Source organism: Hippoglossus hippoglossus, chromosome 20, assembly GCF_009819705.1.
Source record: "Hippoglossus hippoglossus isolate fHipHip1 chromosome 20, fHipHip1.pri, whole genome shotgun sequence".
Lineage (NCBI taxonomy): Eukaryota > Metazoa > Chordata > Actinopteri > Pleuronectiformes > Pleuronectidae > Hippoglossus > Hippoglossus hippoglossus.
In genome coordinates this window covers 3,656,614-3,672,545 of record NC_047170.1, presented here as the reverse complement: position 1 = coordinate 3,672,545, position 15,932 = coordinate 3,656,614, and the positions used below count along the sequence as shown (strand labels likewise).

Here is a 15,932-nt window from a genome sequence, read left to right as displayed (position 1 = left end):
AAAGCATCAGAGTGGGCTAAAAGCAGAGGGGAAAAAACACACTCCGACATGCCAAAGTGGATTCAGAGTTAATAGGGTCCACTATGCACAAAACACTGAATGGCGCAGCTGAACCAAAAAAAACACTTTTATACCCAGGAAAGTGACATCTGAATGACTTCAGCGTCATCGTGCCAATAGCCACATACTGTACTTCTAACATAGACAGCTTTGTAATGGATACTAAGGAAAATGGTTCCCCAGACCATATTTGTTGTCCTCTGAGGGTTGAGTGTAACGCATAGCTGCTTGACCTGTGCGCTTCCCCAAAGCAAGAGGCCGCTGTAAGGAAAATGACTAGCAGCTGTTTCAAAGGCTCCAGACACAGCCAGCATCAGTTATGCAACTGTGCACTGAGCCCAGTGCCCTGAGCATCATCACTTGTATGCAAACACGGACCTCTGTGGATAACACAGCGGGGGGCGGTCAAGTTACTAGCTAAATAAATCCCACACAAGAACACCCACACGTGCCCGACACCATATCAAATACATAATAGGGCACACAACAGTTGGTGCCGTCAGTCTGAGTGTTTCAAGGCAAAATGTCACAGAAAGAAGGGGCCTCTCTGGTAGTTAGAGAGACAACACTAGAAGCAAAAAAAATTCCAAGCAGCCACGGCAGGGAAAGAGTAAGAGCTGGAGAGGAAAGCGGAGAGAGGAAGCGCAATAAAATAAATCACTGCGCTATCAACAGCAGCTAGGCGTTCTTACCTTCTCTGGGTACATGCTGTCTCAGTGCACAGAGCTACAGTAGAGAGCCCGCCCAGAGAGAGGGACCGTGAGCGACAAGGGATGAACTGAATAAACCTCAGTGAGCAGCGGAGGGAGAGGGAGAGACGGAATTAAATAGGTGATGTAGCCCTGTCATCCACTCTGATAATAAACGCTGTTACACAGGCTGACAGGCAGAGCGGCTTCACGGAGGCTGGAGCGGAGACAACTACAACCAACAGGGTAAGAAGAGAGAGGAAGCTTTGAATTACAAAGTCTCTTCTAAACTTTTATAAGTGATGCTGCAGTTTAGACTACTGCAGACCAGTTAAAAGTTTTAATAGTTGCAAAATGGGCGATAGTGAGACATGGTGATGTAATGACTACTTGTAGGCCAAGGGCACGCACCAGGACAAACACAAAACCAATCTCAGAGCCCACCGGCTATCATCTGATGACGAATTAGCCTACAAGGGCAACAGACAATATTTTGTGGCTTCCAGTGTAGACAGTGGATCTACGGGTAAAATCTGCGTCTTCCATTCCCAGTACACCGTTTGCAGTCCAACTACGCCTAGCTTCTTTTATGACACGGGTGAAACATTTCTCCACACAAAATATAAGTAATAGCTTTTGTAGTTGTTTTAGGTCGAGACAACATTTTGGCTATCAACAGCTATCTGCATATGGGTGCAGATAAATGAATAAAAAAAAACTATTGCCTATGAACTGTTCACCTGCAGTCAAACAAAACCTGCCCAAATGTCATTGGTCAAACTAGAAACAGAAACCAGCTGGCTTCCTGCCCCAAACTCGCGTCCCTTGTCTACAGATTCTGCATATTCTGTGTATAGAGATTACTCACCAACCTGCATATCTGCACTGATCACATCCATACTTGTTCCCATTTTTCTGAAGCATTTTTTAGTCCCCGTTTTATTCATGGCTGTAACTATTTGCACAGAATGATTGATGCTACCACAGGCAAAGCGCTGATTTGTTGGGAAACATACATAAATACAGAACAAACAAATAGGAGATGTGGGCAGTGATTCATTACTCTTGAGCCAAGGTTTAGCGTAGCATTGCTTGTGGCTAGTTTTGTTTATTGTAAAATGAATTGAATGAGGAAGGACCTACAGAGCAAAGTTGTATCAAACTGGATAGTGAACCAGTTGATTGAATCTTCTTTTTTTGCCTCTTGTAATCTCTCCATTCTCTCAAAGGTCAGCACTGCCGAGATGGTTTGCAAGTGCTCAATCATGCAAACTTGACTGTAACTGGCCGCTTCCATCTAAAATTACTGGGATTAGAAAAACAGTCAATCTGTCTCACCCTTAGCCTGTACTTCATGGAAAGATTTAGAAAAGGTGAAATCCTGCACCTTACACAACAGACACGATTCCCCTCAACTCTGAGCCTAAGCTCTTGTGGTCTTCTTGAACGCTCAGCCCCTGAGGGCTTGTGGGCTTAATCCTCTTGTTGTATCACAGAGGCAAGGATCATGCTGGATGTGGGGGGAGAAAAGAAATGGTGGTCACGGGCTGAAGTGCAGTCCAGGAGCTCTTGGTTTCCCCGCAGTTGTCCTGCCCTTCACCGAGACCACATCTGACAGCCTGAGTCAATAAATGCTGAAGAGAAAGCAAGGTGTTCAGGAGGGGAATGCGAGGCTGACAGCAGAAAAGGAAGCAACACAGACAGAGTGAGGGCAAAAAAGTAGAAGAGAAACTAAAAGGCCCAGACAGAGGAAGGAGAGTAATAAAAAAGAACGCAGGCAGTCAAACAAAGAGGCAGCCTCTCACATGAACACAGCGGATGCACTATTTGTTCAAGCTTAATATTAGATTACTGAAAAGTCCAATGCTTCACTTTTGAGGGTCAGGCAGACCTTCACTGACTTAGCTTGCTTGTATGAGAGTGTGTAGGCACTGAGGCAGGAATGTCAAGTATGCACTGGAAAACAACCAGGGGCCTCCTTTTCAGCTGGTCCGGGAGTAAGTCTCTCGGCACAGCTCCATATTACGGGCCGGCACAGGCGGGAGATGGATAAACCTTACACCACTGCTCGCACTCTTATTTGGTGGTATTTACGATGTCATTATGTAATAAGACCATGTCCTTTCTTGTTCTCAACTAAGTGGAATTGAGTTTATTTGGAAAATGGCTGTAGAGAATACTCAGCAAAACGTTAGTCTCTGCGAGCAAAGAATCCATTTAGCGCAACATGTAATTAGCAGGTTACTGTGGCGGGGGGATGTTTAGGAACAGGTCGTTTCTGTACAGTTAACTGAAGAGCTTCCCAGGACCCTCAAGAGTGACAGACGGCTTTAACACTAGTCCCCACACTGTCCTATGCACAACACACATAAATTGCTTCATATGGGGCAAATTCACTGGATAAAAAAATGTCCGATGCACAGGCCCAAAATAGCAGATACTAAAGAACTAAATTGGTCAAACCTTTCTGGTTGTGGATACATTTTGAAAGGGCACTTGGGAGAACCAACCACCCCCACAGAGCTGCCTATTTAAATACTCTGCTAAGCCACTGATACACATTCTCAGCCTTTGCTCTGTTGCACAAGTCGGCAAACAGACGAGCAAAAACCGAGCCAAAGACTGTGCATGTAATTCACAAAGGGAAATAAAAAACACAATGAACAATCTACATCTCAACAGATGTTCACACATTCATGACATCCAATTTTAATGCTCTCCTCCATCTTTAATGGTGACCTTGTAATGTTTCTCTTTCAAGTCATTCATCTTGATGTGGCAGCCATTGGGAGGTTTACGGCTCACGGGCTAAGACTAATCTCCAGATTCACCCAAACATGAAAACATATCTGTCTGGCCTCCTGTCCCTGGGTCTTTGCCGTCACACAGGGGGCTACAGCGACTCTGTCGGGGCCAAGGACCCTCGCACTTTGTCCCCTACATGTACAACCCCCTCCTTCTCTCCCTCCTCCTCTTCCAGGCACTGACAGCTTACGACCACACAGCAGGCTGAAGGCAGACAGACTCAGCTGCTTCCTTTTGTTTTTAAACCTTCTAAGAATATGTCCAGATAGATTCACAAGCCAGTTATGTCATTGTGGCTATATGAATCCTTGAAGTGGAAGTAAAAGGAGATTTCTGTGAAACAAGACTCTAGAAGACGGCTTATTTCAGCGGAGTGACTGATCCAGCTTGAAATCTCAGGGAATCAGCGGTTTTATTATTGACATGGAGCACTATATGATACAGACTACCAGGAGTTACTCAATAACTGAATGTAACTGAAGAAAGGAGTGGGCCCAGCAGTGGTTGATACCTTGTTTTTGTAGTGTGATTGTGTGAGATAGTATAAAGGTTGGAGCGTAGGAGGGAACTCTAAGTGCCTTTCTAATCAGACAGTGAGTGAGAGGTGGGCATCCCGCTGGCTCCACGGTGCGAAGCCACAGACACAAACACTTACAGGGCCGTCACATCTTCCCCTCGGTGACGGTGACACAACTCACAGAGAAGAAAAACAACAATCTGGCCTCTCACCCAATCCCACAGGGCAGCATTCATCCACTCTCTGGGCTTTGGGGGAAAAAAGGAGCCCACCAAAAGAACAAGCCTTTAAACCAATTCTGAAGAAGATATGGGTAAAAGTATTGCAGAAAAAAACAACTCAAAATAACCTTCTATGTGGTGATAGAGACTGTGTGGTCATGTTTTTCTGTTGAGTTTTTAAACAGGCAACACAGCCTTGGAGAAACCCAATATGTTTATGTGAAAAACAGGCTTTAAATAATATGGTGTGCCACATTTTTTTTTAACAAAAACAAACACTTCACCCTGTTGCCCGCTTCTTGAGGAAAACAGGTTTATTTTTCCAATCCCTTGAGAGCATAGGAGCCGTGCTTTTAGAAGACCAGGGATGGGGGAGAGCAAGTGGTGAGTACACAGGGTCCAGGACAGGAGGACGGCTGTGTGCCTGCAAACCCCACCAGCCCCTCATGGTGCTGAGGAGGCGTGGTGTGGACCCTCAGTTTCTGCTGCTGTCAGAGCCCCAGAGATAAGCAAATTACAAAAAGAAAGCAAGGCGAGACAAAGAGACCCAGATCACCCACAGATCAAATCGAATTAATTAGGAGGTGGCCAGCTGGCACTTGAGTCCGGTCACATCAGCGACAAATTTACACATCTAACCATCCGTCCATTCATACAGCAGTTCCTCCTCTCCTTGTCAAAGACAATGTGTAAGCCTGAGGAGGGCCCGAGACTGGAGGTGAACTCTATTGAGGGATGAATAATATGTGAAATCTTTAGTTCACGCCTGTGGTTATCTATGACGCTATTTTTCCAATTTAGATTTTTTCTACAGATGTACGTAAACAAATTTTTATCAATATATGCTACCTGGAATTAAAAAGAAAATACTATTAATGTATCTGTCCAACTACTTAAAGCCATTTCAGACATGACCTACGGGTAAAATCCAGATAATCGGCAACAGTTTAGCCAGAGTTTGCCTTTCACACATGCACAGCACAGCAGGAGGTTTTCTGCACATACGCGCTCACAACAGCATCAAATCAATCTAATTATTCAGATGCGAGATGTGGAGCAGCCGGGTTCGGCAGACAGAGACAGGAAGCGAAGTATTAACCCCGCTGCGGAGATCACGTGATCATGTTTACAGTCTCCCCCTGACATTTGCGTTCACACATGCACCTCCTCCAGATAAAATACAGAGGAACTGTGTGGAGTGCATGTGTCAAAGCAGCTATCTAGTCCACCCACCCACCCACCCACACACACACACACACACGAGAAAAGTGTGCGTCTGTCTGACTCGACTGAAGTGACAATCACAACGTACAGAGGAAGAAGAAGTGGTACCCAGGTCCGGCCTCTCAGCTGACATACTGTAAAGCTAAACTAAAATACCAGCACCAGCTTGGGATGCACTGATCCAACCCAGCTGATTAGTGCAGGAACCAATACTGACCCTTTTAAGTGCCTATTAAGATCCAGATGAAATATAGATTCTTCATTAATGTCATTACAAAAAATATAAAAGTTTTGGTAAATGATAATGGTAGGTGGTATTTATGTAGAGCTTTAACATCTACCAAAAGCACTTTAGACTACAAGTCAAATTCGCCCACATTCATACAGCACTTTTCACTTTCCTATCACACATCATTCACAATCTGAGGAACAGCTGTCAAGGGATTTCAGGGTTCAGTGTAAAGATGTTCTAATACCCTTTTCACCTTTCCGATACTGATTCCGAAAGGACTTTGTGTATCGCATATATACAGAGTACCCATCCGATACCAGTGCATTAAAAAGAAAAACGTATATATTGTATTTTAACTGTTGTATAATACTAACCCTGTATGGAATGTGATAATTGCTATTATTGTTGTATGGCTGGGCTACGGTTAACTCCATGTTTGCTGGTTCTTCAAAGCTTTGAGATTGCTTGTGTTGCAATAGGCAAAACTAGAGCTGCCCCTCCAAATTAAGTTTTGCTTTCAGTTGACATTTTACTAGCTCTGGCTTTCGCTACACTACTGAAAATCACTTACTTTTCACAGCTCTAAAAACAGTACATGCCAGTGGCAGGGCAGCGCAACTGCTGCTTTGGAGAGCGGAGAAGAAGCGAAGAAGTAATTTATGAGAGAAGAAACTTTCTCTGGGTGAAACTAATATACTTTAAAGACATGGTATTGGATCAGTACATAGATTTACATACTCGCAGGTGCCTGACTCGCCATTTTTGGCAGTATCATAGGCATTTCCAGGGCTGGTATCGGTATCAGAACATCTCTGCTTCAGTGTCGTGCCCAAAGCCACCTTAGCATACTGACTGGAGGAGCCAGGGTTTGAACCACTGACCTTCTGGTAAGTGGACATCCCGCTCCATCACCTGAACCACAGCCGCTGCAGATTCACCTATTCAGTTAAATTTGTGTTTTAAATTTGGGAAGAGGGAGCAGTGACATTGGATTGATAATGAGTGTAGAGCTGTGATGATTAATCAAATAGTCGACTCATTGATCATCGGAAAATAATTTTCAAACAAAAATGACAACGGCCACAGTTTGCAGTTGACTCATTTTGATAAGAAACTAGATTTGTATTTGAACAGTTTAGCCTGCTGTGATTTTATCCTGTGGTGCTGAATATAACCATCATCAATATTTAATGTCCAGTGAAGTCTGCTGTCTAAATTTGTACCGTTTCATTTTCTCATTTTTAGTTGTGCAAATTGTTTAGTTGTGACTGTAAAATGTCTTAGTTACAACATATCTGGGTCACAATTCTTTCATAACCAAGCTGATCAGATGAATCTCAGCTGTTATGTTGTCATCAATTTTTCAAACTCTTACTTCTGAAACAGGCTCAAAAACCTCGCATCAGTCGGGCTAACTCATAACAATACCGCCTTGTCACTAAATGATCCTCCCTCTTTCTCTCTAAGGCCCAGTTTGCCTGCACACAAGCAATGACAGGAAGCAGTGGAAGTAGGGGACTTGAAAGAACTGGGTTTTCTGCGGGGGTCATTCACTTGCCTGGCAACAGGCCAAACAGGACAAACCAACAGAGCACCACAAAGGAGCAAAAAAGAGCGAGGGAGAGGGTTCCACCTGCCGCAGCGACCACAGCCAGCGCAGAGCTTCACGGGGAGTTTTGGCTGAATCCTGTCTGCTGTCTGAGTCTTATCCGCCCTGCCAGCACTACTGTAGGCTGACAAAAAAACACTCCACAGAGCTTCCCATACAAATGCAAATGGCTGAGAGTGAAATGTGTGTTTATTTTGGCTTATGTGATTTGACAAGCATGAAATTATTTCAAAAAGGTTGCTGAAGGCAAGCGGCAACACAGAAAACAACCCTTCTCTTGCCTTGATACCGGGCCTTTAGGGGTATGTCAGTTCTGACCCACAAAACATTTAGAGGTCACAGATCTGGGGCCTCTGAAGTTAGCTTCCATTTTCACCCTTCTTTCCTTCACATGGCGCTTTGCACATGGCATTCACACACGCTCAGTGGTCCCCACTGCGGGGCAACTGGGGGGCTTCAGACTGATCCTCAGCAGATATGACCTAGTTTCTATTCAAGCCTGTGTCTCTTTGTTCGCTCCATGGTGGAGGAGGCTGTTGCAGCCTGTGGAACAAAGAACACAAGCAGCACTTGGAGCCTTCAAACAAGTCCACCCTGCCTAGATACAGTATATCCTCCCAAATATTGCTCAGGAGAGCAATCCAGTTTGGACTCCCACTGTCTGGAAATCTCCTTTTTCTACTTTGATCTACCTCCGCTGCAGACTAGGAAGGATAAGACCCAGTTCCTGCTGTTTTCACCCATTCTCTCTCTCTTTCAGGGTGATGGGACATATCACGGAAGTGGGAGGGGGCTTGAGTTGTCAGTCTGGGGGCTGGAGGGACTGGGCGAAGGAGGAAGAATCAGGAAGTTTGGATGTCTGAATCAGGAAGGTGCCCCACATAAAGCATTGTCACTGTATACAAATAGCAAAACTATAATCTGTCTCAAAGCGTTATTTTTGGCATCATAACAATACATTTGCACACATTCCTGGACAACATCAGCAAGTTCAAAAGGTTAAATGACAGCTACAAACCCACACAACCTGGTAGCTGTGTTAAGCAATTCCTTGTATTAAATGTACCTGAAGACTCCCATTTAGAGAGCCATTCATTTAACAGTGGAGCTGTTAACGCACCATTTAGTCTTTAATGACCCGACTGCAACAGCCGTTCCCCCCAAAAAATGCACATCTGTACATGCCAGACAAATTGTGCTTCAAGGGCAACAGTAGAAGATTTTAATAAGCACCTGCAACTGTTGCTGCTGTTTTCGTCAAATGTGGCAAATGAGGCACTTAATGGTTTTAGGCAGACTTGTGTGGGAGCTGATGGATGGGTGTAGGTCTGCAGAGAAACTGTGAGTGAAGAAAAATGTGATTTCTGAACAGCCCATATGGCCGAATGTGATTGGGACAAGGGCAGTTATCTGCAGCTGGCCCCGGGTGAAATAAGCAGAGGGTGGGAAATAAAGCAGGGCGAATGGAAGAAAGGGAAAGGAACCAAGGGCACGACTGAGATCACAAAGACAGACTAAACTAGTGGTGCTCACGGGAGTAAGCAATCTAAAGAAAGAACAGGAGCTGCCTGCATTGTTTTTGCTGCCCTTACAAACTTAGGCACGGACTGATTTCTGCATAGATTATTTCCTCAAACTACCCAAGAATGCAAAAAACTCACAAATACGTCAAATGAAGCAGATCTGGAAGGAAGCCATCCAAAAAAACAAAAAAAATTAAATAAAAAAAGACTTACCTGCATGTGTTCTGTTGAGCTGCTGCTCAGCTCATCCCCAGACTCGGAGTCGTTGCGGAACTTGCTCAGCCCCTCTCCCGGCAGGTCGCTGGGTGGGGAGGTCTTGACAATGTCTGGACTTCTGTTGTGGTTGTTCCCCACTTTGAGCGGAGGTGAGTCAGCCCGTGTCCGTGGCAACGTGGCATTGTTGCCGTGGTGATGGTTATTGTTGTTGTGAAGAAGTACTAGTTCAGCTACCACCTTGCAATGAAGGGGACTCCCCAGGTTCTGGTTAGCATCCTTGGGTAGAGCTGGTGGCGTGACACGATCAGAAGATGGCGACGGGGTAGATGAAGGTGGCGGACGTCCAAAGCTGGACATTTCTGGTTGGGGTCTGTTGAGATTTTCATTGGACGCCCGGCAAATGTCCAAAACTGTGGGCTTGGCCCTCAAGCTGGGCTTCGGGGGGGGCATGAGCGCCCGACGCACCTCCCTGACGTACTGCGCTGGCACATAAAAGGTCTTTGAGCCTTCCTCTTTCTTCACCTGCCACCAGTCCTCATTGGTCTTCTTCACCAGCATGTAGCACTCCCCCTGACGGATAGCCACCATCTTGTCTTTGGCCTTGTACTCGTAGTCATACTCCACCTCGATGTAGACCTGGCCTGGGGGAATAGGCAGCCCCTCTCTGTCAGCCATGACTGCCGGAACAAGCGCTTGAACTCTGACCTCAACTGCTCAGCGAGCCAGGCCTGGAGGGCTCCTCATGTCTGAGTGGGGGAACTGCTAGGCTGCAGGAGAGAAGACAGGTAAGAACAGAGGGTGTTAGAGTTTCTCTTTGTTTATCAGACTGAAGTCAGGGTCAAACATTCCTGTTGAAATGTATAATTATAATTTATTTTATTGAGAAACATGCTTTTTAATAGCATTTCATTTTCAAGGACAGAGGAACCATCAACACGGCTCGAAGTAGGTCAAAATATTTTTTTCTTGCAGTGACAGTGAAGCGCACTAAAACACAATTGTGCCTAAAAAATATTAATAAGCAGTTAAACTGATTTTTATTTTAGTTTAATTTTTTTAAATGAAGCCTGAAACAGCTGCCACACTGGTGACTAGAATGACCAGTGCCACTTCAGAATAGAGAGGTCTACATGTGGTTACTGACAGTGTGTGTAAATAACTTGATGTTTTGCTAGGTTTCTCTCAGCATTATAATCCATCAAAATGATGGAAAGCCTTCCACTGTTTCCATCATCACTTAAAAAAAAAAAAGAACTAGAATGTCACTCAGTAGAGCGAATACCTCCAACAAGGACCAACATTCCCCTTAAAATCAACCAAGCTACACCAAATTGCACACACATAGAATTCAGAAGTCAGAATATATGGCAGATTTTTTCCCATCAAGATCCATGAATTTTTCCTAGAAAATCTGTGAAAATGTCAAATACATCTCGCAATGTTAAAGATCCAACCACTCATTTTTGAGCCATAAAAAACCTAACCAACTAAGAAATGGACAGGGTAAAAACATAACCTCCTTGCATGGCACAGGTTAAAATCCTACTAATTACAGAAAATATTCGGTTCACACAACCCCTGGATAAGATCGTTTTTTTACTTACTCACCTGAATGGTGCCAGCTATATTTTTAAGACCTATAACGTGCTCAGACACATGAACACACGCCCACCAAACCACAGAAACATGCTCCCAGCTCACCTTGTTACTCATCTGATCACCACAACCACAAAGTGCTTCCGCTGTAATACCCCCACATTATGGACATGAATCCACTTCCAGACAGACATGCTCTATTGGTGAGTCAATTGAAGAGCACCACAGGGCGACTCCTCCCTCTGATCAACCACAACACACAGTCAGCCCTGATTGTTCTGGCAACCTACACCGCTGCTAAGGATATCCAGCCTGGTAACCCGATCACCCTCTGCGGAGCTAGGGGTGATGACAACATGACCCCCACACACTGATCCTGCGTGCGATCCAGTCACCACAATGACTCCCTTGAGCTTACATTCCGTCAGACGCTGCGACCAAAAATAAAGCGTGTGTCGCTTCAGCGAGTCCAGCTCTGCCGTTTGACACCATTACTCATTAATGCAGTTACGAGATACAGTCAGAGGGCTTTAAAAAGATCGGGGTGATCTTCTCGATATTTGTGTGTGTGAGTCAGAGGACAGCTGGGCCCCTCTCCATTCCTGCAGGGTTTGTTTTGGGATGAGGCCTGTCATTGATCCGTCTGTCAGAGAGTATCCCTTCATCAGTTAACCTAAATAAATACCAGGGCACTCCCACTGCAGAGGGGCTGCCACTGAGCCGCGTCTCCCTTCAGATCAAATTCTCAGTCTTCCTCCCTGAAATAGCGGCCGCCGTGGACTTGCATCCTGGAAGTGCCGGCGGTAAGAGCAGGTGCTTTTAGTGAAGCGTGAGAACGCGGCACTGAATCTATAAAGGGGTCCATCCTTATGGAAAGGAATACGTACACACACTCTGAAGCCCAGACTGGCAGCTACGCACCCCAGAATAAATTTACGGGGGTCGAGAGCCGTCTACGCTAGAATGGGAGCCCATGAGAGAAGGGCTGCATGTTCACAATGGGCTTTAATAGTTTGTTTTATCTGTTTTTAACACCATGAATCACACACACAAACACACACACACACACTCTCACACACACAGTGTTACATTGTGCCAGAGGTTTTAGTGTGTGTAGCGGATGGCAGCCCCGTCTGGGCCTGTCCCAGTACAAGCTTCAGCCATGATGTCAACAAACGCACACAAGCCATTTATGAATGACTGTCTGTCAAGACACAACCACTGTCTGTTTTGGCTAGTGTGTGTACGAGGAATCGCTATCACCAGAGGTGCCAGAGATGTAGTCAGGACTCCGTCAGGGCTTCAAGTCACGCACATGATAACAGCACTATCAATGATGCCGCTTGACAGCAGCAGTCGTGACCTCCACACAGCAAGTTCACAGTGTCGCTGCCTGTTGCACACAGACATAAATAAAGACTGTGCTTCTGTGATTTCAGCTCTGTGTGTCGTTTTTTCCCCAATAAGCATGAAACCTGTGATAAATTACATGGTGTGAGACAGTCACATTCTTTATCTGTGCAAATCTGTTGAGATTACCAGACTCGCCAATCCTCTTCATACCATTAGCGTCTGAAGTTGGAGACACTCCTCTAAAAGATTAAGGCTCCCAGACAGACACCGGCACAGCCAGAGACAATTCATAGACAGCGTCACAGACATTTTTACAAAACTGGCAAGTCAGAAAAGGTAAGCATGGGAAATTGAAACAGAAAATGTGGAGTCTTTTTAGAAGGTGCATTACAGCCTTGAGAAACCTCAGTGACCAGGCAGTAGCTGGAAATCAAGAAAGACATTAGTCACGTTGGCCCACGACTGACTCACAATGACACAAATTGCTGTTATTCTCAGAATCAAAACTGGCTCCTCAGACACAATACGACTCCAATTATCCCCACTGTCCGATTCATCTGCTGCAGAGTTTCTGCCACACTTCTGACAGAGGACCAGAGAGTAAAATGAGTCCTCGTCAACCGAAGTGAGGTCTCAGAGGAGAGCAGCAGCTGACTTGTTGCTCCTTTGAGACTCAAAGTGTGTCGCTCATGTGTAGAAACAAGTTGTCTCAGCTCAGCAGTGAACAGCTACTGCATGTCTGTCAATATGGACTAAAGCTATGATGTCATGCTTTTATATTTGGGAATGGATTGGTGGTTCCCATGGTGGAGCCCAAAGACTTAGAGGGATCCTGGAAAAATGAAATGTCATGAACTCACAACACGTGTTAATGCCGTAATACCCAAGATTGTATAATAATTCCCACCCTATGATTAACCTTTAGTTAATTTGCCAACTACTTAAATGTCACTGCTTCATGCCAATGATCATCTTCTGACTATAAATGTTTCTGTTGCTAATTCAATATCATTTCAAGTTATTGCAAAGCAATAGGATTCAGTTTGATCTGTAGGCAGATATGTGGCTCTATAGAAAACACCAACCAGTGAGAAAAAGTGAATCCAGATGTGATGGCTGCCACAGAAATCTGGTAAAACTATTTCACTAAATATGTGTGATGCCACTGTTGAAATCAGACCCAATAAGTTATATTATGGATACATTTGACAATACTGGCGTGATGGCAACGCGCTCATCAACCTGGTGTGTAGCTCGCAGAAAAGCAACGCTCACATCAACACAGGGATCGTGACCCGAGCTTTTGTCTGCGTACATCTGCAGAGCAGCCTGAGACTCGGACTGCCTTTGTCCCTGTGCTTCATTCAAAACAGATGTGGCCGAGCAGCATCCACTCCAACATGTGCTGCTGCTGCTGCATTTCAATCCATCTGCGCCTCGCACACGCTGCTGCTGCTGCATCTGTGCACCAGCACTGCGTGCACACACTGTTCCCCTCTCTCCTCACTGCGCACTGTGGAAGCCCCTGGAAGCAAACCGTGCACAGATCGTGGGGGTCTTTGCGGACACATGCCTGGGGCGGATGGCGGCGGCGGAGGAGAGGGGAGAGAGGAGGGCATAGGTGGGGGGCAGGGTCCCTTCCAGCCCCACACACTACACTGCCGCAGAAACACAACACAAAGGACTTTAACCCATCTGCGACAAAGGGTTCACCGCCGAGGATCTCCAGGAGGAGCGAGGGGAGGGCAGGGAGCTGCCCGGGCCGGCCCGGAGGAAGACCCCCTCTGGGCGGCGGCACACAGCCGAACACACCGCGAGGGAAATGAAAGCTCCCCGAATCTGAGCCACACGCACTGATGCTATCACGTGGAGTGTTTAACCACCCGACACGTCAGAAATAAACACACATGGAAAATCAAAAATACACACTCATGTTTAAATGTTGGCCGTTTCCCCGGTGTGGTTTGTCCGGAGGAGGAAGAAAAGCAGCAGGTTCACTCGGAGACAAACCGTCCGACCTGCGGCAGCGTGCATAGCAACAAAGTAAGTCCGACACAAGCCAGCAGCCTCCCGCCGAGCAGGGGAGGGAGCGAGGCGCCAGCGGAAAACACACGGGACCGTACCGACCTTTAGAAAGACTCCAGCGGTGAGCGGCTGGTTCCTGGGACCACCGGAGACACGGACAGGGCGAACTTTTACTGCCCGCTTCAGTGCGTGCTGCTCGGGCTTCGGTCCTCAGCAGACCCGCTCCTCCTCTCCTCGCTGTCAAGTTCTTGTGTGGCAACACCACACACATCCGGTCGTGACTTTCAAAGTAAAGCGTGTAACTATGCCAATATGTCATCTAAAAAAATAAGTATTCTTATTTGGGCTGATCTTAAAATCGAGTTATTGAGCATCAGTCTTTTAAAAAAAAGTCATTATCACATTTTCTTATATGCTTTCGACTTTGATTATTTTCTGTAAGCGCCCATGTCTTGAATGGACGTCTTTGGGTCAAAGTGTGTTTGTTGTTTGTCGGCTACATGTTTCATTATAATTATTATTTACTATCATCATCATCATTATTAGTAGTAGTAGTGTTGTTATTATTATTATCATTATCTTTATTGCCGTGTGAGTAGTGTGCAGTGATTTCCCCATATTGTTCATTGCCAAATGCAAAATCTCCTTTCTGAAATCCTGTTATATGTTTGCTTGTTGTGTGTTTTTGGAATGACCCATTTCCAAGGATTTCATCTTTAAATTGCGTTATTCTACAATAATGGGCTATGGCAAATAGATAGATAGATAGATAGATAGATAGATAGATAGATAGATGTGCTTTATTGTGTATCACGAGAATGTCAAGGGCATTGCACATAGAGATAAGTAACAATAAAACAGATACGAAGAATTAGAATAGCTCAAAATAGTGTAATAAACATAAAATGTACTAAAAACTGTACATACTCCCTAAGTCAATGATACACAATAAAGTACCAGAATACACAGTAATGTAGTAAATATAATAGAAAAACGAATAAGCCTATAAACAAGAGTCTAAATGCAAGCGATAACAAACTATGAACAAGAGACACATCTGCAAAGTTGCAGTAGTTGTAAATAAATAAACGGACATACACAACTTTGACTGAATTAATTCAAACATTTTATCAATGCGAGCAACTCCTTAATGAACCATATTCATGGCCTTTTGCTGCATTGTCAACAATTAGAATTCATGCAGTCGTAATATTTCCACTTTTGCCTTTAACTTTTTGGGGCTTTTATTGTGAAGGAGTGCCCCGACTAAACTCCGGTTGCAGTCCGTGTGTTTCCAGTCCGGTTGTCGCAGTAGCGCTCTGCAGACGGTCTTTCTCAGCTCCACACCTACGGTCGGTCTCCGCTGATCGACGGCGCCCAGAGCCGCGTGCACGTCTTCACTGTGCGCTGCGTTTCCCCCCGCGGGCCACAAACACCCATGGTCCTTTGATCTCACTGTCTCCTTTCAGAGATGTCACCTGGGATATAGTTTAAATTATTCCACCTTTTTTTGTAAGTCCCCTTGATTACTTGAGTGCCATTATTTCTCATTATTCGGCGGGATTGTTGTGTTCGTCTGGTTAAAGCCACACAACATAATTGGGCTCTGTAGGATAAACATGCACGGGTAGCCCCCCCACCCTCACTCACTCCCACCCCTCAGCCGAGCTCCTCTTTAGGCAATTACAACAGGGGGTTCAGCATCCAGCAGCATCATGAATGATTTAGTGCTCGGATGATCCAGGAACACAGCGGCGCGTCTTCGGCGGCGCAGACTCCGTAGACTAAACAGGAGCCCACGAAATGAAGCCTCGGGCAGTCAGATCGTGAGTTTACATTATTTCAGAATAATGCATGACCAG

The 15,932-nt window shown here is 45.4% G+C and overlaps 1 protein-coding gene across 9 annotated transcripts in view; it reads right to left on the bottom strand.

The window, feature by feature from the left end:
* The window catches only part of arhgap12b (Rho GTPase activating protein 12b), a 55,584-nt gene extending 41,228 nt beyond the window's left edge, over positions 1–14,356 (bottom strand). For 5 of the 9 annotated variants that reach the window (XM_034572490.1, XM_034572491.1, XM_034572493.1 and 2 more), the window contains exons 1-2: positions 14,173–14,331; positions 9,094–9,863 (exon numbers count right to left, since the gene is read on the bottom strand). In XM_034572490.1, the coding sequence (XP_034428381.1) occupies positions 9,094–9,771 (678 nt within the window). In that variant the 5' untranslated portion in view covers positions 9,772–9,863; positions 14,173–14,331. Of the gene's footprint in view, positions 1–9,093; positions 9,864–14,172 lie in introns of all 9 variants that reach the window. The other 4 variants (XM_034572492.1, XM_034572496.1, XM_034572498.1 and 1 more) reach the window with 4 other exon arrangements.
* Positions 14,357–15,932: the final 1,576 nt, after the last annotated feature.